We start from the raw sequence: 24,934 nt of genomic DNA, 5'->3' as shown, positions 1-24,934 counted from the left end.
ATCTTTTAAAAAATATTTAAAACAAAGAGTTAATAAAATATTAAAACTTCATTTAAGAATATGAAATTTACAAACGAGCTAAATGAGGGTTTGTAAGTGTTTTTTTTAAATAATATTAAAAATTCATTAAAGACTATCATCTTTCATTATCTTTCACTTAGAGTTGACTTTTCTCTGTAACGAGCATAAACCCAAAAAGAGAATCCATCTCAAAAGACTAGTATATTAAATTTGAGAGTCCCTCTCATTTATAAATCTCACACTACTTATATGGCTCCTCAATATGAGACTCGTGACAATGTCACCCTGTTGAGAGCTGACATCCACAGCAAACTCATTCAACGATACTTCACTCAGCCTCCCATCAATCAGAACCCTGTGGGTAGCCTTTTTTGTGACACTGGCCATTCAATGAAAGTACTAACATAATGAGCACAAGTTTAAAGGAAAAGCCCATCCCAAAGAACTAGTCCAGTAAAAGGGAGAGGCCCTTAAATTTATAAATCCTACAACACTTGTGAGGTTCCTCAATGTGAGACCTGTTACAATAATGTAATGAACACAAGTTCAAAAAAAGACTAACCTATTGAATGGGAGAACCTCTTACACTTATAAATCTCACTTTACTTATGAGGCTCCTTAATATGATACTCGTGACAATGGCACCTCGTCAAGAGTCGATGTCCCCAACGGCTTTATTCCACGGCACTTTACTCAACCTCTTGCCAGTCAGAACCCTTCATAGATAACTCTTTTTCATGACACTAGCTCTCTCAATGAAAGCATCAACGTAACGAGTATAAATTTAAAAGGATAATCCATGATGCTGTGCAACAGCATCTTTTTCATGAATGACGCTGTGCAACAGCATCTTGATAGAGGAGTCATAGAAGAGATTAAGGGGCTAACGGGACGAAGCTAAGTAGAGATTCACCATGTGTTAGCTTGGGAAAAGCGCGTCGAAGAATCAAATCCATGTGAATTTCAAGTCATTAATAATTATATTTGATTAAAAAATATAACCATTTTTTATTATATTTGCTTGAGAAATATCACAAGTAAAAAAATGTCAATGCCTCTAAAACATTGTTACAACAAAAAGTAATAAATTACTTCAAGGGTAAAGGAAAAAAATATTATTAAATATTGTTTTGAAATAATAAAAAAATATAAAATTAAATTTGCTAGAATTGAACTTTCAACTTCAAGTGTTTGTTTAAAGCACAAAAATCGAGTAACCTTTCAATTATATCAAAGAATGTCTATATTCCTTATAACACAAAAAAGAAATCGTAGCTAAAGTACAAAAGTCCACACGATCCTGCTTAGTTTTAAACTTTTATATTTATTTTAAGATAAGTAGATAAATTATTTTTTAAATTTTAAATTTAATAACACTGTATACTCTTAAAATAATTTTTATTATTAACAAAATTTAATTTTGAAAATTAATTGATTAAAAAATGACAAAAAAATTACAAAAAATAAACTAAATTTTTTGTCAATTTTTTTATTTTCTGTAATTTTTTGATGATTTTACGTTATTTTTTTTGATTAACTAATGATCAAAATTAATTTTAAAAAATAATAATTTTTTTAAATTATATAAATGACAATTTAATTTTTCCAAATGTCATTATTTCAATGCAGTCTTTGAAGATTTTTGTATCAATAAATTTTAAGATAAAAAATTATTTTACACTTATTAAAAATAACAAGCCCCAATTGTAACTTTTATTTAAGGAATCACAATTTCTATTATATAAATCACAACAGTTATTAAGATTGAAAAAAAAACCCCAATAATAATTTTTGCTTAAAAAATAATGACTTTTGTCAAGCATATCACAAGATATTATAATTTATTAAGCATAATTCATGTTATTAAAAAATAAGTTTTTAAAATAACAAAACTCATTTACAATTTTTATTTAAAGAATTATAATTTTTATTCAAAGAATCACAAGAACTAAATAAAAACTTACAACTTATCAAAAAAGATAAAATAATTTTTTTAATTTAAAATATATTGATAAATAAGTTTCTAAAAGATTTATTAAAATTATAACATTTTAAAAGATTATATTGTCATTTATATAATTTAAATAAATTTTATTATTATTTTTTCATTAATTTTTAATAACAACAAAGACCATATTGCATCATTTTTAAAAGTTGAGGTAATAATTTACACAATAAATAAATTTTTAATCTATAATACTATTAGACTTAAAATTTACAAAATAATTTACTTATTTACTCCTTATTTTAACTTGGTGTAGAATTATAAACAATTAAAAGACAAAAATGTCTTAAAATTTTTTTTCTAAAAGCATTGAATGTCTTAAACTTTTGTTTGGAATAATTTTACCTTAAAACTTAAAAAAAAAGAACAATTTTTCCCTCTTTGTTGTTAGGATTCGCATTCAATGATCATCACTGTGATGAGCATTCAAGTCCAGAATTTCATTTCAATTCAAATTGATATAGACCATTCATTTAAATTAATTTTTAAATATTTTTTATATTATATTTATTAAAATAAAAATGTAAAAAATTTTAATATTAAATCTGAACTATATAAAATTATTTAAATGATTAATTTGTAAAATTTATAATTTTTTTTAATATTAGATTAAGTCACCTAAATTATATCTAAATTATCTAGAGTTTACCTGGATAATTAAATTATAATTTTTTTAATATTAAATTAAATTATTAAATTAAATCTATACTGACCAAATTAATAATAAACATATTTATTAAAATTTTTTATATTTTTATATTAATAAATATAATATTAAAAATATTTTAAAATTAATTTAAATGAATGGTAGGAATCAAATTTAAATTGAAATGGAGGGCAATTTAGATTGAAATGAAGGCCAGAATTGCTCCTGCTCTTATGAGCACCGAATACGTGTGGCTTCTCTTCTCTTCTACTCTGTCTTCTTCCTCAGTATCTCCTCTTCTCGATCTCGTTCCCTGTGTACCATGCAGAAGCCCCATCAAAACACTGTAAAAGAAAAAAAAAAAAAAAAAACTCTGTGCACCATGTTTCTCAAAAAACTTCAGGTGAAGATGAAAGCCACTTGTGCCAAACTCTACCAACCGAAACCAATGTCTGAACTCATACAACAAGCTATATAAAATTTTACAGAAATGCAAACTTAAAAAAGACCCGTTGAACTCATAATCTAAGCCAATCACAACAATATCCAAGCAAAACCTAGATCACAAACCTATTGAAGCAAAACCCAGACCAAAAAAAAAAAAAAAGGAAAAAAGATCACCGTGAAATCAAAACTTGATCACCATGAAGAACAATTAGGAAAGCTCAAATTTTGGAATAAATAAAACTGAAAGAGATGCTAAGCAACAATCTCAGATCAAACCTCTTAATGATGAAGGAGGAGGAAACAAAAGGTGCCTTGACAAGTGGACCCTTCGTCTAGTGTCTCCACCGACTTATGCCTCTAGAATCTTTAACATCGGTGCCATCAGGACCCTTTTCAACAAGGAGAATGCTTTCGCCGACCTCAAGCTCCCCAATCTCGCAACGTACAGACTACAGATTCTCGCCAGAACTCTTGAAGCCACTACTTTCATGCTGTTCATTTTCCTCCATTGTTACCAACTATAAGATCCCCTTCCTGGAAGCCCCTAAATCTCACCCTCTCAATATTAAGAACAGAGATTCTCGCAATTCATCGATCTAGTAACTGACTTTCTAAGATGGCTCAACTGTGAATCGAACGCAAGTATACCCACTTGAAGGCAAATTACAGAATCGTTGCAAGACTGAAAATGGAGGTGCAGAGAGAAAAAAAATTGGCATTTTGATATGGAATTGAGGTCGGTGGTTGAGATACCGAATCAGGGCTTGGAGATGATAGGCGACGAAATCAGAGCGACTGGGCGGTGCTGGGTTGACGAAGTGGCGAAGAGATCAAAAGAACGGAGAAGAGGAGACGATTGAGGAAGAAGAGAGTCACGTGGATCATTTTTTTTTTTTTTAAATGCCGTGTGACTGCCACGTGTCAAATACATGGTCAACCTAACGAGAGCACCCTTTTCGAAAGTTTCAAAATAAAATTATCTTTAATGCTCTTAAAAAAAAATTCAAAACATTTTTATCATTTAACCCAACTATAAATGTTATTAAATGCCAAATCACAACTTTCAGCTAATTATAATAATCTAATTTTCATCCCATTACTATCTCCTAAAAGTTTAGCTAACCATAAAGCATAATGACAGCAATAGATATCGTTTAATTCATGCAAGCAATCCCATTTGGTCCAGGTCAAAAAAAAAAAAAAAAACCTATCTAGTGAAATAAAACTTGTCACATTCTTCTCCTTACAAGAAATAAAACTCCCAAAGAAGCCATTAATTTCCCCCGAAAAAAAATACTAACAAAATTACTTCTTATATATTTCCAACTAAGCTGTCACATCTTGACCAATGGAAATGTTATAAAAATTATACTCATATCATGGCTGTTTTTATGTTAATAAAACCTTGCCGAAGATAACAAAAAATTAAGCTCGTGTTGGACAAGGCACAGTTAGAAAGAGAATAACAAAAATTAGGGGTCCCAGGCTCCTAGTAGAGATGAAACTGGGAAATGGAGACAGACCTCCGCGAATGAAAATAAGTAATCCACCAGAGTTTAGCTTCCAGAGAGAACAGATAGGGTCTTTTGTCATGAAATTTTCCCCTTTCCCAGCAACTATAGAGAATACAGATACTCAATTCACCTTTTAACAGAAAAACCATTACTTCAACACCGTGAGTGAAGTAGAAGCTAGCAACCTAGAGGAATTATATGCCTGCTAAATACTACCTATAGACGTTTTGACTTGCATGATCATCATATAAAGGGAAGTGACCTGCAGGAGGAACCCCAACTGGTCCACTTGGATAAGGTCTTGAAATTCCATCACTGAAGGGCATCTGAGGAGTCAAATTCTGATAGGATGGGAAGATGGGATACCAATAATTACTGGAAGCCAGCAGACCTGCATCCAAAAAAGGATCAAAAGGAGGCTTCTTAGTTTCGAATCTTGACCCGCTTTCCAGGGAACGTGTGGCGAGAGATTGATGATGATCTGGAGAGAAATTCAATCTGCTACCAAAGTAAGGGCCTGTGCCAAGTTGGGTAACAGAAGTTCTCAAAATTTCTTTGTCAGGATAAAAGTTTGAACTCAAGCGAGATGCTGAATCAATAGCAGTGGATCTAGTAGGAACTTCATCGGAGAAATCTGTCGGTAGCCTGAACAGACCAGAACATCCAATGGGAATATCTAATCTCTCCTCGGTTTTACTTGCAGAAGCTAAAGTTTTAATGGCTTTACCATTGTAATCATTGTCTACTAGTGGCAACCTATTGAGTTCCTGCTGTAGTGATAACTTGGCTTGTCTAAGTGAGTCAAGTACACCACTTAACTCCAGAGGTTTATGAGGAACTAATGCATGGAAGTCATGTTTGTTCCTTGAACTGCTAGAAGTATCTTTCTGGGCCAGACCATTATAGACATCAGTGGAAAAAGAATTTGCTGGCCTGGAATCATTAGGCCCGAGACTATGTGGGCCTTGATGCTGTTTATCTGATGGCTGATGATGGTATATTTCTGAGCTCTTGTGATTTTTGTTGCCCATCAATGTGGAATCTGAATTTTCTTGAGCAATCAAGCCAGAACTGCTGACACTCGCACTATTATGATTGTTGTGACTGCCAATATCATGTGATTTTAGCACATTGCCGCTGGTTTCAGCAGCTTCTGATTTTGCCTCCTGATCTTCTTTGGCAACCACCCTAACAAAGGATGGAGTCTGGGCCTTGCTCTCTTCTCGTTCCTCGGTGATATCTGAGTAGTTTCCGGGATCACATGAGTCCTACATGATTTAAGACCAAAAACAGACTGAGTCAGGATTTCAAACGGAACCACACCAAAAAAAAAAAAAAAATCATTTAGCATACACCGCTAATTGACAAATAACACACGAGACGATATTGGTAAATAGCACTCAACTTACTGGAGAATCTAAAGCCATGCTTCATTCTATCATTGGATTCAAGCAAGCTATGGGAATTGCAAACTTCTGAAGAAGGCGAATAAAAAATTTGGACTTCCAAATGCTACAACCTCTAGGCTAGTCCAGCTGAAAATGTTCTGAAACATACGTAGCATAACACAATATAGAAATGCCTCGTTCATTCTCAGGCGCATTCCATCATTCTTCCTAAATTGTTTTCACATTTTGTCAACAGTATCTTAACTAGGCAGATTGGCTTACTTTGGCAAGTGGGTTCTCTGATAAATTTATGTGTGTTGTAGCAAAAGGCAAGCTTACTTGAAAGATTCCAAAATCTACTTCTACGTCCAAACTCTTCAACCATATCATAAAAAATTTATACAAAAAGAAGGTTCCCGTGGGTTTTCAACATGGTCTAGAATTCTATGAATAAGGGAAACAGAATTAATTCAATTTGGACTGTGAAATTTGTTTCACTTGCACATTCTTTTAGGCCATCATTTCACTTGCACATAAGATAACAATGAAAGAGAATCTGAAGATAGGCTCAACAAGCAAAGAAAATTCAATTATGCAATACAATCTTGAACACAGCCTTTGCACAAACGTAATGGACAGTAAGGGAACAGGGCCTCAGCTATAAAAGTCAAAGGTCCACACTTGACCGGCTGCTTCAACTGAAAAAACCATGAACAGTAACTAGTGCGGTCCAAAACTTATCCCCAATCAGTGAACAGCAAAATTGGTCAATAACCAGACAGCTGGACAAAATCGGAAGGCTTTAGAAAAACAGGTTTAGAAAAAAATAAACTACAAATCTGGCTTTTTCCTTAAGAGAGAGCTTGATCCATTGAACTTATCCTCCACCAAACTATAAACCATGAACACGCAAAGCAAGCATTGGACTAGTGGAGCATGTTTAACTAAACATCCCCTTTAAGCCAACTTAGCGGTGTCATAAATGAATTCCTATGATCAAGTTAAGATCCTTTCAAATCTCAAAATGCACTCTAGTAAGATCTACTGTTGTGCTTTTGTTTGCATATGCCAAATAAAATTCAGGTCCCATTCTTCAATGATTTCTGCTCGTTTTCATTTTCAATGAACAAGAGAGTAGAGACTTGAGAGTTTTCAATGATGGACATGGTGTACCTCACAGATTTATAATGACATAGCTGGAATTAACTATCATTTCCAAATATTGCATGTTATTCTGCTCTCGTTGAAAGCACAAGGAAGACTAAAATAAGCAAAAAGCAGAAACCAGACGGCCCTCCCCTTCCCATACAAATTTAGTTTTAACTTCAGAGTGAAAGACCAATAGTGGACTTTTGGTGAGGCTTTCAGTTAATTAGATAGGAGGTGAGTCATATGACATTGAGGAAAAAGTCATTGCAGTATGGCGTTCCAGGCTTGAAACATAGGTCTGAGGAAATCCATGTTTTTCTTCCAGGCTCAAAAATAGATGGTAAGCCCTGCTCATGATTTGTTCAGTCTGATGTTTTTTGTCAACCCACTAGTTGTATTGATGAAGGAACTTAAACCATAAGTTGAGGGGTTGGAAATTGGTTTATGCAAGCGTTGAAGTTGAAACAGAAATGCAAAATGACTTACTACAACCACCTACTCCACTTTCAAAACATATATATATATATATATATAAAGCTCTTTAAAATGCCAAAACAGTATTTCCCTAATGCAAATCAAATCCCCTTTTATGCCCGTTCAGGAAGTGTTGCTTTCTTCAAGGGCCAACAAAAATTGTTATAAGACTTTTTGAGCCACAATACCACCATTGCCAAGGGCAAAAAAGAAGCTGTAAGCAAGAGAATAACAAATTATAGCAGAACTAATACAAAACTAAAAATGTAACGAGACATATCTACCCTGATAAATTTTCTTGGGTAATATACCTTATGAAAAAAAGCAATTTCTTGAAAATTCAAATCAAACAAAGGATATCCAAAACCCACATTTTAGCCAACCTCCCAAAGCCATAGATGCACAATCATACAGCAATAAGGTTTACAGTAGTAACACATAGAGAGGATATGGCTCAAATAGTTTATGGTGTAGCATACCGGTGTACTGTTGTTATTCTCTGTAAATTTCTCTTCCCACTCTCTTTGAGCCTTCTCCATTTCTTCATATCGGCCAATGAGTTGGGCCTGCTGTTCAAGTGCCTTTTCCATGTCCCTCTCTTCAGCATATGCATCTAAGTTATAATTATTGTTGGCAAGCTTCATCTCTGATTTACCCTTTTCCTGAATTATAGATTCTGTTCTCAGAAAGTCAGAACCACTGTCCGAACAATTTGGACCTCCCTCAGAAGAGCGGACAACTTTTTCTTGGCCATTAACTTTGACAAGTTCATCCCTAGATTCCTCAACTACAGATCTGTGGGGAAAAAAACTTTTGAATTTAAAAGAAAGAAAACAAGAGAGCAGACTAGGAGATAAACATAACCGAATTCAAGAGTTTATGCTTGTTGATCTAGGAGCATCATAGAGCATTCCCTTTGGAAGCAGAAATATTCAATTCATTTTAATACTTTTTTTTTTTTGGGAACAGATTTTAGTGCTTCATTAGTTACTTTCTATCAGATAATATTTTCTCAAACCTGTAAGCTCTCTTAGAGAGTGTCAAATAAATTGCGGCACGATGAGATCTACAAGTTCATGTTCTACCTCAGGCGATGACAAACTGTCAAACTTAGATTTGAATTTATATGCTCAAAGTGCATTGAGTTTATGACATGTAGGAGCTGTTCTGGTAAAACTTGTCTGTTAGGAAGTGCAATTCTAGAGGAAGGAAAGAGTGCAATGGACAAATAAGATAATAAGTTTTATGAAAAGACTTCACAGCAAAGGAAGAAAGGGCATTAACTCAAGTAGACAAATGTAAAAGCAAGTTAAAAACCTAATAACCATTACAATTGAAATCATCTTGAACTTTCAAGAAGTGAAGAAAAGCCAATTAAAAACTTTATGGCAATGCACGATTTTCCCTGTGCTTCATAATATTTTGTTGGAGCAGGATGGTCAAATTTTCAAGGTTGCCTCTTGCCCTAAGATGTCTTATAGGCTAGGATCAAGCAGCCTCTCTTTGGGGGATTAGAATCAAGTTTAATTCTAAAAAAGTGTTGTTAGAGGCGTGTAAAGGAGAGGAAGTTAGAGTTACTTGTGATACTTGTACGACAAGCCACAGTTGAGCCTAGTTTGAGGTCATTAAGCCTAGCCCTTGACCATATGAAGGGGCAGAATACTCAGGTAAACCTTCAGAAGTAACAAATAGAACAATTGAAAGGAAGAAGTGAAAGGAACTCTGCACCAAGAAGTGTAAATCAAGCACAACTCTCAGAAACCAACCAAAAGATACATTGCTCAAACAATAAGCAGACTCGAAGATGGTGACTGAGAATGTCAAAGCAATAATCTAATTATTAAAAAAATTACCAACTTACCTGGTTTCTCTACATTTAATCTGGCGGCATGATCTTCCAAGGCGATGCTTTGCAGAACCAACAGATGAAAAAATACTCCGTCTTCTCACATTATAATTCTTGTACTTTTCATAGGAGTGTGGAGAATTGATGCGACCCTTCCAAGATAAGCTTCTACCAGCTACTGGTGAAGAATCTGGATCAGAACCTGACATCTCATTTGAATCATGTCTTCTTCCTTTAGAGCTCAGAGACCTCTCTTCCCCTTTTGTGGAATCATTACCAGCACCAGATTCACAAGGCATTTCCTCATCTGAAACCAAATCAAATTCCTCAGAAAAATCAGTTATCCCTTGATTCTCCAAAATAGCAAGAACATCCGCCGTTGCCTTCTCAGCCTTCTTTCTCTGAAGAGTCACCAACTTCAGCTGTTCCTCCAATTCCTTGACCTGATTGACACATTTAACAACAAAGAGTTACGAAAAGGGTCAAGCAAAATATCAAACAAGGTTAATTCCAAGAGACCATGAAGTAGCTTAGAAAAACAGTACCCTTTTTGCTAATTCATCAGCTCTTTGTCTTGCACTTCTTGAGACAGATCTTTCAGAAAGCAGCCTTGCTCGGAGGAATTCAATAGTCATTGCATTGGAATCCTCCATGTTGGAAGTTTACCTTAGTTGCGCCTAATTAATATGGTTCAAAGAAAATCTGGTATTGAAAAGAAAAAAAATACTCAACATTAGCTTTGATACCAAAAATCAAACTATCTTAAATGGGAAGAAAAATAAAAATAAAAATAAAAAATACAGACGAGTGCTCTATTGTGTAGCGCTAAACATGTATTGAAATGCAGCGAATTTCTTCGTTGCTTTCTTCACAATTTACTGTTATACACTAGCCATGGCTGGATAATCTATGGGTCTACTTAAAGTAACTATTAAAGCTTCTGATGAATGCTTCCATGACATTACAAAAACAAAAAAAAAACAAAAGCAAAAACAAAAAAAAAAACAAACAAACAAAATTAATCAGGAATGTATGTTAATTTTCCAAATTAGCAAAAATGGCCTTCCCTTTCCTCAGATCACCTGTTATGTTACCCATCAATTTCTTCACATCATCCCCACTATCATCACCAGCATACATGTTGGAAAGCACAACCCTGTAAAAGCTATTAACTGGAGCATTCTCAAAGAGCAAACAAGCTACTGTTTAAATCAGCTCAGTGTTTTCAAACTTAAGCCATGTTCTTCATGGACAATTCTTAGCAAGCTAGAATCTGAAACACTTAAAAGCATATTGTGTATCCATCTAGCTCATTCCTAGCACATTGCATTGCATTAAATATTTGCATCCCTTTATCATAGAAACCAGAATAATCATAACCATAATCAATGAATTCGCAAAACCAAACCCAGTTGAGGTATCCCATTATACAGTTCACTCCATTAAGGAGACCAATTTTGAATAAGCTGTCACAAGTACACTACAACAAAGAGAGTCCAATCCTAGTCAAGAGACTATGGTCCTCTCATGAACAGGTCTCAGTCTAGCTAAATCAATATTCTCAAAGCATGAACATAAAATACATGCAAAAGTGAAACCACCCAGGTATTATGAATTTGTGAGCATGCTATTAAGGAGAGAAAATGCTTTGCCAAATCTCTGGCCTTGAGTATAAACTCAAGGATAAGAACTCTAAGGTAGATGCTTTGAGTGGAGGTTTTGTCAAACGCATGGCAGGCAGTGTTCGTTGTCATTAAGTGATAACAGCCTAGCAATTTGAGTTGTTTAAAATGAGTCTTCAGAGAGATTGGGGTTAATCACCAAAGCATGCAATGACTTGGCCCTCAATAAGGGCTTGCAAAATTTGCCAGGTTCAGATCGGAATAATTAAAAAAATGAAATCATCTTAAATTGAAAATGTCAGTTTATACACATTTTGGATCCCAGACATGTAATTACTACGAGAGACTAATGATATGTCTATTTCGCAAGTGGTGCACAATCTTCAAGTCTCATTCATTGAGTTTTTTAAGGAATTCTAGCTTAATGCTCCAGAAGATTCCTTAGAAAACACCAGAATGAAGAAATTTTTTTTTTAAAAAAATCCCAAAAGGAAGCCTAAAAACAAATGCTTTTCATAGTAAGTCCAAGCATTATACACCAACCATATTAGCGGAACCACTATACATCTCTACGTTCCTGTTGGTCTATTTCCTTACATTTATCACAAACAGAGAAATGAAAGAAACAAATCATGCTAACAGTCCTCAAATCTGGACTTTCTTGTCAAAAGTGAGATCAAATAGTAGACAATTAGGATGGATGAATGCAGAAATTCTAGGAGCAATTTGACCAATTGGTCCCTGCCCCCAAGCTCCTCTTCTCAGCCAGCTGATAGTAATTTATTTAACTGGTAGGCAAGAGCCAACAAGAGCGGGAGGTCCTGGCTTTTTTAGCGTTAAAAAAAAAAAAAAATCATAGAATCATAATTTTTCGAATGTAAAACTGATATCATGAGAGGCACAAAAATTAGATTCGAGAATCTCCAATTGATCGTTGACTCTCATATGGCACATCTCATAATTCCCCTTCATTCTCTCAAAAACCGCTCAGAGCCGGATCGATGCTACCAGGTATCATAACTCAGGTGCTCCCAATACATGATATCATAAACACAAACTAAAAATTAAATACGGAAACATGGATTCTTGAAAATTAAAATTTTATGGGTTTCATCGCTGCAAGCAAACGACGAGTAAAAATACTGTGGCAATTGTTCAGCGACATTAATCAACATTCCAGAGAGCACAACGACCAAACCACCAGAAAGAAAAGCTAAATAAACAGGGGCAACACTTGCAAAAACCAGAAATTAAAACCATACAGAATAAGCCATACCTCTCTGATCTTGCTGATCCAGCTCAAAGTCGTGCATACTCAAAGATAAACTCCAACCCCAACTGGAAATTCAGCTGTTCCGGCAATCAAAAAGGATGAATTCCAATCATACACGTGAAAATCATACAAAACGTAGGTGTAAGATTGGGTTTACTTCAGACGGGAAGGTGCATGAACCCTAAAGAGAAGAACTTGTACTTTCAGAGTGGAGAGAAAATGAATGAGATGGTCGGGTCCTCTAGGAATGAACAAAGGAAGCTGCTGCTCATTTTTTTCCCCGCAAAACAGCTATCGCCAGGCACATCAACCGCGGGACCCAGTGAGATGGTTTGATTAATTTCAATGTCTTGATCCCCTAATAAATATTTATAATTTCAAAATAATACTTAAAATTATAATTATAATATTTAAGGGTATTTTAAAAAAATTAATGCTTGAGTGTCCTTTAAAAGTAAAAGGCATTATAAATAATTTATTTTTTAAAATTACGCTGTTCATTTACTTACAAATATTATTTGACCAAAAAAATTACTTACAAATATTATTACATAGTCATAAATTTTAAATTATATATTGATGATATATTAATTTTTTTAACTCAATATAGATTGCACCATTTATTGCTTACAGATATTATTATAATAGAATATAATTTCAGTGGTAAAACTTACTTTTTTACATTGATTTCATAAGCCACGTTAATATAGGAGGTGGTGTAAAAAATAAAAAAAATATATTTTCTACATCAGTGAATTATTTGAATTAAAAGCACCATTAATTACTATTCATTTTATGAAATGTTTTTTTTTTCAAGATTTTCAATTTTCAATAATCCTTGCAATGTACATAGGGGGTGAGAGCTAGTTTTTTAAAATAAAAAAACAAAATAAAATGAATAGGAGGTATGATGCCTTTCATATACTTACATAATTATCATGAACATTCATTCAAAGCTGTTAAATTCACTCAATCATGAATATGTTATTTTCTTTTTGCATAGATATATAGTCAAGATTATTCTATACCCTATATAGTGGTAAGTGTACGTATGAGTCACAAACTCACTGCTATATCCATCTATATTTTGATTTTACCCAGAAAAAAATATAGAATATGAAAGAATGATTAGAGGAGGATCCAAGCTCGGCCTCCATTGATATGGAACTTCTTAAGTCTCCCAAAAAGCATCACCATTGTCAGAATGGTCTTCCCTTGAGGGCTCCATATCTTCCCACGAAACCGGTCGACTTGTCCTCGCAATGCTCCTCTACACTTATCCTTCCCTCACATTTGTATCCCATCAAAAATCCCACATTCCCGTATGCACTACACATTCAATTCAATTTGTTGAGGTTATGACTCAAATTTCTATAATTTATTGTGACACATGTATACAACGTCAATGATGCCTGCATGTTTTCCAATTTGGATGCATAGTTTTTGTTTGGTTTAAATTATCTGATAACTTCAAACACTATGTTGAAGACACTGAAGTTAAAAGGATCATGCTTGAGATGTTTGCTCTCAGTGATGCAGATCATTATGACAAAAACTACTAGATATGAGAGTTGAGACATGATCATAATTCTCTGCTAATCTTCCTCTGCTCTTCCTGCTTCTGATCCTTGGATCTCTTTGACACGTGCACAGTGTCAAAATCAAGATGCATCAGAATAAAAAATTTAGAAAATATTTACACTTGTTTTGGATCAAATTAAAACGAATAAATTTTAAGTTAAGAATTTAGTTAAAAGTGTTAATAGCAATCACAATGATTCAGTGTCATGCATGTTAAGTTATTATGCATATAAAAATATCCATTCATCTAAATTTTATTTTAAAAAATATATTAAGTATATAATTAATTTAAGTAGTTATATTTTTATCTAAATTAACTGACATGTTAATTAATTGAATAATGAATTTAATTTCCCACAGCAACAAATTGATTGCATGCAACATAGAAGGAAAATTAACTTCATACACAATTTACCTTTTCTGTATTACACTTTTATAATTGTGTTTAACTCATATGAAAGAAAACGACATTTTCAGATTACTTGGAATTCTGCTTAAATTGTTTTTTATTAAGCACACAACACAATACATGTCTTCATCAACTCCACTACATATCCTAGAGCTTGCATTTTGGCTTTAGGTCGATTGTGTTGAATAAATTATTGGTCGAAAAGAAAAATTATCTAATCTAATCTAAATACTATAGAATATGATTATTCATTTTGCAATGATTGTCCTATGAAAATAACCAATGATTAATTGAGTTAAAGGCATTGATAGACGCAAGCCTGACCCATTTCGAATATTAATAATTAAAAAAAGGAAAGACTATATATTGAGATATGACGCAGGAAGATAAACATCAAAATAAATTATATATTTCTCCCATATAGATGCCCAATCATGCAAATGAAATATTATTCTAGTCAAAAAATAATAATATCAAAATGTATGGTATAGCGCTAATTCATTGCACAAGAAAGTCATTTAATTTATTTTGCATTATATAATATTTGGATAATGGATAACGTATATAATTGAAAGCTGAATTATTCAATTATTCAGAACAAATTCATGCATCCTAATTAAGAGAATTCAAGCCAGGCACATCTTTGAAAGACATTAAATGGATCTAGATTTTGTAAGTGTTCCAGGTCCGATCCTCGCGTCTCATAATAGTGTCCAAACTCTATATCCATGGGATTTCATCAAAAGTTCAAAATTCATGCTTGACCGGAAATTAATTAATTAATGAAGGGGTGAGTTAAAAGAAACTTTTAATTATGAAAAGTCTTTTGTCAAATTATTTTTTCTTCTTCCAAATCCTACTTTCTTTCTATATATATCCAGTCTATCCAAAATTTTTATGCTTCTTTTGCAATACCATTTTTTTTTTTTTTTTGCCTCTTGATCTTGATGTATCGACTTAAAATGTAGAGTATTTACATCACTTTTCCTTGAAAAGTGACGTAGAAAGTTAGACAAACCAGACTCTAACTCTATCATATATCTGGATCTTTGTAAAGATTGAGTGAGAGAGAGAGAAGAGTGTGTGTGTGAGATTATGGGTTGAAAGGATACTAAGTTACTGACATCATGACCACGAATAGAACCAGCATTGCAGGTGATGAGACGGAGAGATCCACGATGGATTCGCCTGCATGTCTTGAACTAAAACTCTCGAACATTATCCCAATCACTTTCCCGTACCAGCTGAGTCGCTCCAATGCTACAGTCCAATGCAACCACCATACCATACTATGAACCCTACAACGATGAACCCTACAACAGTAACTAACAGAAACCTCGAATGCTTCCTCCTAAGCAAATGTTTGTACTCGATGACCTCCTGCGAATTCTTCTTCATCAAAAGGTGCTTGCTTTCCTCTTTCTTCACAAATTTCCCCAAAACCCTGATTGAGAATCTCAAGCAACAAGGATACAGTGTGTTCCCGAGAAGCATTTGAGGAATCAGAATCATCAACAGACCAGAATTCTTAGCAAAAACAACCATGTTTTCGCTCGTGGGAACGAATTCACAGTTTGAGAATGTTGAAACTACCGTGAACACAGAATGTGAACAGTTTCAATCCCTTCTTCAAAACTTTTTTAGTACTCGAAACAGTGGGGAGGTAAACAGACACCATTGTTATACCTATGACTTGGACAATTACTTGATAACCTAAGACGACAAAACCAAGGTATTTTACACTACTACCTAGTGCAGATGACTCATCATTAATATCGGGTTCTGATCTTTTTTGCTCCATCTCCAACTCAAATGGGTCAAGAAGATCAAAAGTCACAGTGTTTTGGTGGGTTTTGAGCTTCAATCTGATGAAGAAGAGACCAATCATGGAGGTGAACACTTCACCTCCTAGTAACATTAATATGGTCATGACGATAAGTTGAGGGTTAGAGAAAACTTCCATTTCAACAGTGGACATGCTTGACACTGTGGAGGCAGACAATGAGGTGAACAAATTGTCCAAGTTACTTGGCCTTCACTACTACAAAAATGGCAATATTCAACGGTCATTAGCTTGAAGAAATTATGGTTCTGGGTTCGATTAGTTTCAGAAGACAGAAACCCAGAAACGAGAGGGACGTGAAATAGCCCATTCGAATCCGTAATGGGTTTAGGCTCAGAAGGATATGGCGATCCAAACAGGACAATGATTTGGTAAGACAAGACACATATTGACATGATCTAAAGCAACAACGTTGTGACTTTGGTTTTGCTGATCATCTCCTTCGTCGTCATATTGACATGATCTAAAGCAACAACGTTGTGACTTTGGTTTTGCTGATCATCTCCTTCGTCTTCAGCTATGAGTTGAAGTGAGTTTTTCTTGGGCATGTGTGGCGGCATTTTAAAGCAAAACAGAGTAATTAAGGTTCTTTAGTCTTACAGTTAATTTTATACCACTCCATTTAAAAATATAATGTATGACATTTTTTAAAGATTTAGATGTAAAAAAATATAAGACATTTTTACTATTTTGAGATATAATTAATATACTTTTTTTAAAAAGTACTTCTAATAACTAAATTACTTTACATTTATTTTAAAGTAAAATACCCTATTAAATATGAGTAAATATAAAAAATGATATTAGTTTGAAAATAACTAACTACTTTACTGAAATGTGATTCAGTTAAAAGTATCTTACATTTTTTAATGGAAAGAATATTATTTAATTATATATTTTTAAAATTTTCATCACCATTTAGCCTATGATATATCATTCTGGCATGAGTCTGAGGTAAATACTAAAACAATAAAAAGCATGATTATGATATAATCCCTCCATTTCTATTTATAAAACAAAGAAAGCGAGGGAGGGAGTGAGAAGATTTTTTTTTTTAATTTTAATTATCAGACATGTCATTGAATTTTTATTACAAGTTTTTCCTTTTACCCTCATTAAATGTTAGGGAGAGAGTGTACATAATTAATTAAAGTATGTATATTTAATAGAAATATGTGTAGTTGAAAATTTATTAAATCTTTAGGGAGAGCTAATGAATTTTAAAGTTTTTTTTATTCAAAATGAATTATAAATAAAACTAGAGTGAATACTTTCTTTTATTATAGTTAACTTTTTTTCTTTATTAAATGTCAAGGATAATAATTTAAATTAATTAGTGGTTAATTAATAATTAAAAATTGTATTTAACTTTAGACAGGTGGACGTGAAACTTTGACTCAAAGTAAGAATATGTCTCGCTCATAGCCGTAAAAATCGCAGCTCACGAGAAATTCTTGAATGGACTGGTGTATATTGTCTATGGTCGATAGCCAATTAATGCCTATTTATTTGTTTAATAAAATTTATACTTGAGGTTAGAATGAAGAAATAAGTCTATTCTTGTTTTATTGATTAAAGATCTATTATTTCCTTGGCCAACACCCAAAAAAAAAGAGCAAATATTATCAATTCGTTCGCCCTTTAAAATATACTCTAGCTGGACTACTTCAATCCACAATGGGTTTATGCTCAGAAGGATATGGCGATCCAAACATGTGACTGAGGACAATGATTTGGTAAGAAAAGACAAGACACATATATTGACATGAATTAAACCAATACAAAGTTGTAACTTGTTTTTGCTGATCATCTCCTTCGCGTCTTAAGCTATGAGTTGCAGTGAGTTTTTTCTTGGGATTTTGTGGCAAAGCAAAACAGAGTAATTAAGGTTCTTGAGTCTTATAGTTAATGTTATATTGTTTAATTACATATTTTTAGAATTGTCATCACCATTATATTTAGCCCATGATATCTCATTAGCTGGTATGAGTTTGAGGTATATACTAAAAACAAAAAACATAGTTACGATGTTAATCCTCCAATTCTATGTATAAGATTGAGAGAGAGAAATTTTTTAATTTTAATTATCAGTTATTAAATTTTTATTACAGGCTTTTAATTTCCTTTTATCCTCACTAAATATTTGTTAACATATGAATATTTAATAAAGATAAATTAAAAATTTATTAAATTTTTAATAAATGTTAAAGTTTTTCTTAATTATTGAAAAGTAAATTATAAATAAAACTAGAGTGAATATTTTCTTTTCTTATAGTGAACTCTTTTCAGTATTTATCTTTCACATTTGTTAATTTTAAAGCTTCCACCCCTTGTTTCTCTTCCTAATATGAAAGATGTCAATTATAAATAAAACATAAAATTTTTATGTCTTTGATAAAAAGACAAATTTCATAAAATTCATGTAAATATTTCTCTAACTTGAGATGATCCATTCTCATCCATAAGTGATCAAAGGAGGATCCAAGCTTGGCCTCCATCCATGTTGAACTTCTTAAGCCTTCCAAAAAGCATAACCAACATGAGAATGCTCTTCCCTTCTGGGCTCCACCTCCCTGCGAAACCAGTTGACCTGTCCTTGCAATACTCATCCAACTTTATCCTTCTCTTGCAACTGTACCCCGTGGAAAACCCCACATTCCCATATGCACTGCACATTCAATTCAATCCACATGCATCGCAATCTCAATTACACTATACAATGTTTGAATTGGTAGATTCAGATTTGAATCTTAAATTTATAATTCAAAGACAAAAAAAATGGAGAGATGAAAAATGAAAATGAAAGACAAAAATACAGGGCTAGTGTAGCCAACATTTCAAATAATTAACAAAGGATTACAAATATCCAAATCTAAAAGGAGAATGGCATTCAAGAACTCTCTAAAAGCATTATTTACAGTTAAGAATCCTGAGATTTTAAAATTTCAAAAAACAATCATAATCCTTAACTGGAATTGAGCTAATTCTTTCAATACTCATATTCTATATTTTCAACTTTCACATTTTCACATCTTTAGCATTTTTCGGTGCTCGGTTTTTCAATTTGTCAGTAATCATTTTAAATAGCTTCAATACTCATCTTCTATGTTTTCAGTAGTGAAAAACACTTATTTTTAATTCTTTTCAGTATTGAAACCAAGAAACAAGAGTATTAAAAACATCTAAGGTGACTACTTAAAAAGTAAAACCCACTATTAAAAATGCTAAAAAAGATTATCGAAAATGTGGAAGATATGAGTATTGAAAAATTTTAATCCCGATAAAGAACCATAGTATTTTTCCTGAAATTATTCCGTAATTCTATTATCCTTATATCTAATTAATATTTTTAATTAGATGGTGCTTAAGTTTCCCAAATCTAAATCCCCCAATTGCATCTGAACACAATATACTGCATTAGTGTTATATATTGATGAATTTGAATGTCTTAAAGTGAAGAGATTGTTGATTAATTACCTGATGACTTCAATCACTATGTTGAGGACGTTGAAGTTGAGAGGATCTTGAGTGAGACCCTTGCTCTCAGTGATGCAGATGATGAAGATGAAGATGACTAGATAGGAGAGTTGTGACATTATCATGTTCTCTACTAATATTCCTCTTCTCTTTCTTCTCCTCTGGTCGCTATTGCCCTCTCCATCCTTCCCCTCCTTCTTCACGGGTAAAAATGACGTGTATGGAGGAAGATACCTATCAAATAAAATTATATATATTAATTTTACAATTAGTTCATCAAGCTAAGTAGTTGATATTTTTTTTTTCGTCTAATATAAAATTTATAGCAAATTGGAAGATACATGATAGTGCTGAGATGGATGTATATGTGAGCATCGAAAAAGAAAAGATAAGATTCGTAATGTTCATATGCAAGAAAAAATTGTTGTGGCCTCTATATTAAGGAAAAAATAGTAGACAGTCATCTAGTTTAGACATGTATATATATATATAACAAAGGAGGCAATTGAAGGTACTAATAAGTTGGGTGGAACATAAAATTGGGTCACGTGAAAAATAGTAAAGAAACAAATAAAAAAACACTCATGCTATATATGTCTAGATGCATAGAGATTTGAATTTAAGTCAAATATATTGTTTGGATAATAAAAAGTGTATAGATTTAAATTCAAATTTTACCATTGAGTTTGACTAAGATCAAACCATCAACATTGTTTGAGTTACTTTTAAATTTAAATATAGTATTTAAATTTTAAAATTTTAATTAAGATCCAAATAAAAGATTTTAATATTATAATTTAAAATTTCTTATATCATTTAAACAAAGAAATTAGAATTTATAAATTTTAAATGTAAAATTTCAAACTATATGAGATTTTAAATTCAAATTTCTAACTCAATAAATCATTCCATCCAAATACAACCTCAATAAAATTATTAAAAAGATCTTTTAGTTAATATTAATATATTATATTCAAATATTTGATTGTTGAAAAATATAATGATATTGTGCAATTCATACAATTAAACCTATCCAGTGAGATAAGTTATTTGTTGTTATAAAATTTATAGCAAATCGTTTTATTAATTAATGAGTCATGATACGAAGACGTGTTTGGTTGTGCTAGATAAAACAAATCTAAATTCTTTGCAATTATAAATTGACTAAACATGACATATAATATGATCATCAAAAGAATAAAGAAAGAGGAGAGCATATATAAATATTATAACATAGGAAATTGAATCTATATCTTTATTCTATCAAACACAGCGACGTAAATAAGGGTGGGATGAATTCTAACCTCCCTGTAATAACAAATAACAAATTGATTTCATGAAATATATAACCAATGAATTCGGAAAACCAACAACATACAATACTTTTACCTTCTCTTTATTACATTTTAGAAAAATATAATTTTGAATCCCTACGCTTTAATCGAGTTTTGTTATATATCTTTACACTTTTTTTTATATTCTAAATCCTTATATTTTTATTTTTTATTATTTTAGGTTCCTTTATTAGTGGTGTCATAAGGATCTATAGCACTAAAAAATAAAAATATAGAGACCTTGAATATCAAGAAAAAAATGCAGAGACCTGTAATAAAACTTAAGTAAAGTACAAAAATTTAAAATTATATTTTTTTTTCTTACATTTTTTTTAGCCTCATAGCGGTAAAAAACTCTAAGTACTCAGTTGTTTAGGCACACAACCTACATCTACACGTAATCGCAATTAAGCAAACCTATGAAAGATTACCTCAAAATAAACTCTGTGTTTGTGTGTCTAGACACCCTAATCATGTAAATAAAATATTATTCCTATGAAGCGCTAATCCATTTTGCATGATTGAAAGCTGAATTATATATTCAGAACATGATGGCATCCTAGGAAAAATTCAAGTCAGTTACAGCTTTGAAAGACAAGAATTTATATTATATAAGCAATCACGAGAAATATAGTATATAAAAAGGACAATAATGTACTGTGTAGTTTTCTCAATGTTGAATCTGGGAAGGATCTACAATATAATGCTACGTACATCGAATACAACCTGGCTTTGGGGATTTCGTTGACAGTTCCGAATGGGGTTGATTCTACTGATCCCAATACAAAATATATAATTCACTAACTTATAGTCATAGATTTAGTTCCTTCAAATTATTTTTAGTTTATTATATCTACCTAAAGAAATATTTTTTATATATACATAGAGTTTAAGGTAAATTGCATTATTTATAATTTATCATGATGTTGTTTTTTTGTATATAATAGATTATATATATATATATATATATCATTATATTGAATGATGGTTTAGTTTATGCCTCCCTTTTTAATCTTCTCACTTCCAAGACTCTTTAAAAAAAATTAAATGTTTCAGCACTTGTAAACTAATTAACCGTTGAATTTTAATTACTACTTATTAGAATAAATTTTTTATTACCAAAAAAGCTAGTTAGAATAACTATTGCTTGGTTCAAATCAATCATTAAATTGTTGTCTAGCAAAAAGAATCATTAGATTGTTGACGCAAAAAAGGAGAGTGGCAAAAGATTTGAGATTCACACTCATTAATAATGAGTCCATTTAATTCTATCTTTACTGTAATGGCATGATGATATAAAGGGGAAGAGACAAGCCTGGAAGAAGATCATACATGTACGGTGATGAGACATATCGTACACCTCTCTCAGGATACGACCCGAAAGAAATCGAATCTGCGATTAATAATATATGGGATATGTGCGTTCACCTAAAACACATATCTTTCTTCATGGTGTCGTTTTAAAAATAATGGGAATCTTGAGGGCGCGCATCACAATTTCTGCCTCCCTCTTTCTTTGCTTCAACAAAAATATTTATCGAACTTAACAATATATTGACTGTTAGATTTAAGATCGAGTGTGTACATATAAAGAGATATATGAAGAAAGAGATACTAATTAACAACATGATATGGTCCACATGCAACACCACCTAAATGGCATACAGTGTCACCAAAAAAAGAAAATACTGAACTCATAAATTATATTGATAGACTCACCTAACATGAGAGACAACCCACCCATTTCATGTATGTCTACCTTTTTTATAACACTAATTGAATAAAGAACCAGAATCATGAAGGGAGATGGTTCTCTCCTGCCCCACCCTCACAAGGGCAGGTTTTAATTTTCTTGTTTCATCCACCTGCCTACAATCATGAGTGATTTCCCCTTTCTTTGTGGTAAACTATCCGGTGTCCGAAGCCAAAGCTCTCCAACTAATTTGGATTGAGAAGGGTTGAAACTTTTTTGGGTGGAAGCTAGCTCTATCACTAAATCCTGTTGCATTTTCAGGACTTAAAACATTCAAAACCTCTTGTTAAACGAGTATACTTTTCTTTCTGGTTGAACCAAGCGCTTGTTGGTAGTGATTTCTCTTTCTATGCCCCAAGAATTCAGCAAACTTAATGATTGACTATTATATTTAAAGATCATTATTTAGGCGTAGCAAACATGTAGATAGAGAGAAGGAGGGGGGGAGAGATACTAACATCATGACCACGAACAGCACCAAGATGGCAGGGGATATGACGGAGAGATCCACAATTGTCTCGCCTGTATGTCTGGAATTCACGCTTTGGAACATTATCCCAATCACTTTCTCGTACCCGCTCAGTCCCTCCAGTGCTACCGAACTCCAATCCAACGAACAGAACACTATGAACTGCACAACGATAAACCCCATAACTGTAACTAACAGAAACCTCGAATGCTCCCTCGTAAGCAAGTGTTTGTACCCAACCTCGTGCGAGTTCTTCCCAAGGTACTCGCTTTCCTCTTTCTTCACAAATTTCCCCAAAACCCAGATCGAGAATCTCAAGCAACAAGGATACAACGTGTTCCCCAGTAGCACCTGAGGAATCAGCATCATCAACAGACCAGAATTCTTGGCAAAAACAATCATGTTTTCGTTCGTTGGAACGAATCCACAGCTTGCGAATGTAGAAACCACCGTGAAGACAGAGAACGTGAACAGCTCCAATCCCTTGTTCTTCAAAACTTGTTTAGCGCTAGAAACGGTGGACAGGTAAACAGACACCATTGTTATGCCCACGACTTGGACAACTACTTGATAACCCAAGACGACAAAACCTAGGTATTTGATTGAGTTGTAACCTAAATATCCTCCATGGCCTGCTACAGATGATGACTCGTCACTTTCAGGTTGTTCCTTCATGTTATGTGGATTATTATTATTATGATCAGATGTTGCTGCTGCTTCCACCATCTCCAACTCAAATGGATCAAGAATGGAAGTAACTGTGGGGATACTAACAGAAGACGTAGCTACTTTGTCTTGGTGGGTTTTGAGCTTCAATCTGATGAAGAAGAGACCGATCATGGAGGTGAACAATTCACCTCCCAGTAACATTAACATGATCATGACGATGAGCTGAGGGTTAGAGAAAACCTCCATTTCAACAGTGGACATGCTTGACACGGTGGAGGCAGACACAGAGGTGAACAACAAGTCCAGGCCACTAATATTTGTTCTTGAAGAAGAATGGTTGTAATTTCTGGGTTCGATTAGTTTCAGAAGACAGAAACCCAGAAAGGAAAGAGACATGAAATAGCCTATTTGAATCCATAATGGGTGTACCCTAAGAAGGATATGGCGATATAGACATGTAACTAAGAAGAAGAATGTTTTGGCCAGAAAAGACACGTATTGACACAGACTAAACCAAAAACGTTGTAACTTGATGTTGCTGATCATCATTCCTTCATCTTAGCTTAAACTATTATAGTTGTAGTGAGTATTCATGTGGGTGTGGAGAGGCATTAAAGCAAATTAAAGCAGAGAAGGTGCGTGTATACTTGGAGCAGTCCACCCTCATAGTTATAATAATTATATCTTATTTAATTAATCATATATTTAGAATTGCCACCGCGTGTTTAACCAATTTTAGTATAAGTTAATGTAAATATATATGGCACCTCTAACTAGCTTATTGAAATGAGGAAAGATGATTAAATCATTAACTAGCCTTGTCTAGAAAATTAAAGAATACACTTCTAATTTCACTTATATTTAAATAAAAAAATTTAAATTTACATTATATTCCCTCTCATAATTAATGAATTTAATAGAATAATATTAAAAAATGTAATAATAACAAGTGTTTATACAAGACTATACTTTTTTGGTTTTTATAATAAGGAAGAAGAGACCTATCATGGAGGT

The 24,934-nt window shown here is 32.9% G+C and overlaps 2 protein-coding genes and 1 pseudogene across 3 annotated transcripts; all 3 read right to left on the bottom strand.

Annotated features, from left to right (window-relative positions):
• Positions 1-4,413: 4,413 nt before the first annotated feature.
• On the bottom strand, positions 4,414-12,656 carry LOC129318744 (uncharacterized). Of its 2 annotated transcripts, XM_054963689.1 has the most exons (6): positions 12,389-12,656; positions 10,573-10,646; positions 10,036-10,192; positions 9,506-9,933; positions 8,124-8,439; positions 4,414-5,901 (listed from the first exon to the last, which is right to left on the bottom strand). In XM_054963689.1, exons 3-6 carry the CDS (start codon positions 10,141-10,143, stop codon positions 4,846-4,848), a joined length of 1,908 nt encoding a protein of 635 aa, XP_054819664.1. In that variant the 5' UTR covers positions 10,144-10,192; positions 10,573-10,646; positions 12,389-12,656; the 3' UTR covers positions 4,414-4,845. The 2 variants fall into 2 exon arrangements, with proteins under 2 accessions (XP_054819664.1, XP_054819658.1); XM_054963683.1 differs by lacking the exon at positions 10,573-10,646.
• On the bottom strand, positions 10,526-16,778 carry LOC129319942 (cation transporter HKT1;3-like; annotated as a pseudogene).
• Positions 16,779-18,561: 1,783 nt separating this feature from the next.
• On the bottom strand, positions 18,562-24,462 carry LOC129309965 (cation transporter HKT1;3-like). Its single transcript, XM_054951763.1, has 4 exons — positions 23,492-24,462; positions 23,241-23,413; positions 19,696-19,929; positions 18,562-18,886 (listed from the first exon to the last, which is right to left on the bottom strand). The coding sequence occupies exons 1-4, from the start codon at positions 24,314-24,316 to the stop codon at positions 18,688-18,690; spliced, it is 1,431 nt and encodes a 476-aa protein (XP_054807738.1). The 5' UTR covers positions 24,317-24,462; the 3' UTR covers positions 18,562-18,687.
• Between the last annotated feature and the right edge of the window lie 472 nt (positions 24,463-24,934).

Source organism: Prosopis cineraria, unplaced genomic scaffold (genome assembly GCF_029017545.1).
Source record: "Prosopis cineraria cultivar Desert tree isolate PC_DT_omini unplaced genomic scaffold, ASM2901754v1 PC1, whole genome shotgun sequence".
Classification (NCBI taxonomy): Eukaryota; Viridiplantae; Streptophyta; class Magnoliopsida; order Fabales; family Fabaceae; genus Prosopis; species Prosopis cineraria.
This window is presented reverse-complemented; position numbering and strand designations above follow the sequence as displayed.

What these genes read in the sequence shown, in the direction of transcription:
- LOC129318744 (XM_054963689.1), bottom strand. Translation starts at nt 10,143, where the DNA reads ATGGAGGATTCCAATGCAATGACTATTGAATTCCTCCGAGCAAGGCTG. An exon ending in CTGATGAATTAGCAAAAAGG is followed by an intron (nt 9,934 to 10,035) that starts GTACTGTTTTTC and finishes TGTGTCAATCAG; the next exon opens with GTCAAGGAATTGGAGGAACA. An exon ending in AGAATAACAACAGTACACCG is followed by an intron (nt 5,902 to 8,123) that starts GTATGCTACACC and finishes TAAATCATGTAG; the next exon opens with GACTCATGTGATCCCGGAAA.
- LOC129309965 (XM_054951763.1), bottom strand. Translation starts at nt 24,316, where the DNA reads ATGTCTCTTTCCTTTCTGGGTTTCTGTCTTCTGAAACTAATCGAACCC. An exon ending in GTGCTGTTCGTGGTCATGAT is followed by an intron (nt 19,930 to 23,240) that starts GTTAGTATCTCT and finishes TTTATTTGATAG; the next exon opens with GTATCTTCCTCCATACACGT. An exon ending in ATAGTGATTGAAGTCATCAG is followed by an intron (nt 18,887 to 19,695) that starts GTAATTAATCAA and finishes TTGAATGTGCAG; the next exon opens with TGCATATGGGAATGTGGGGT.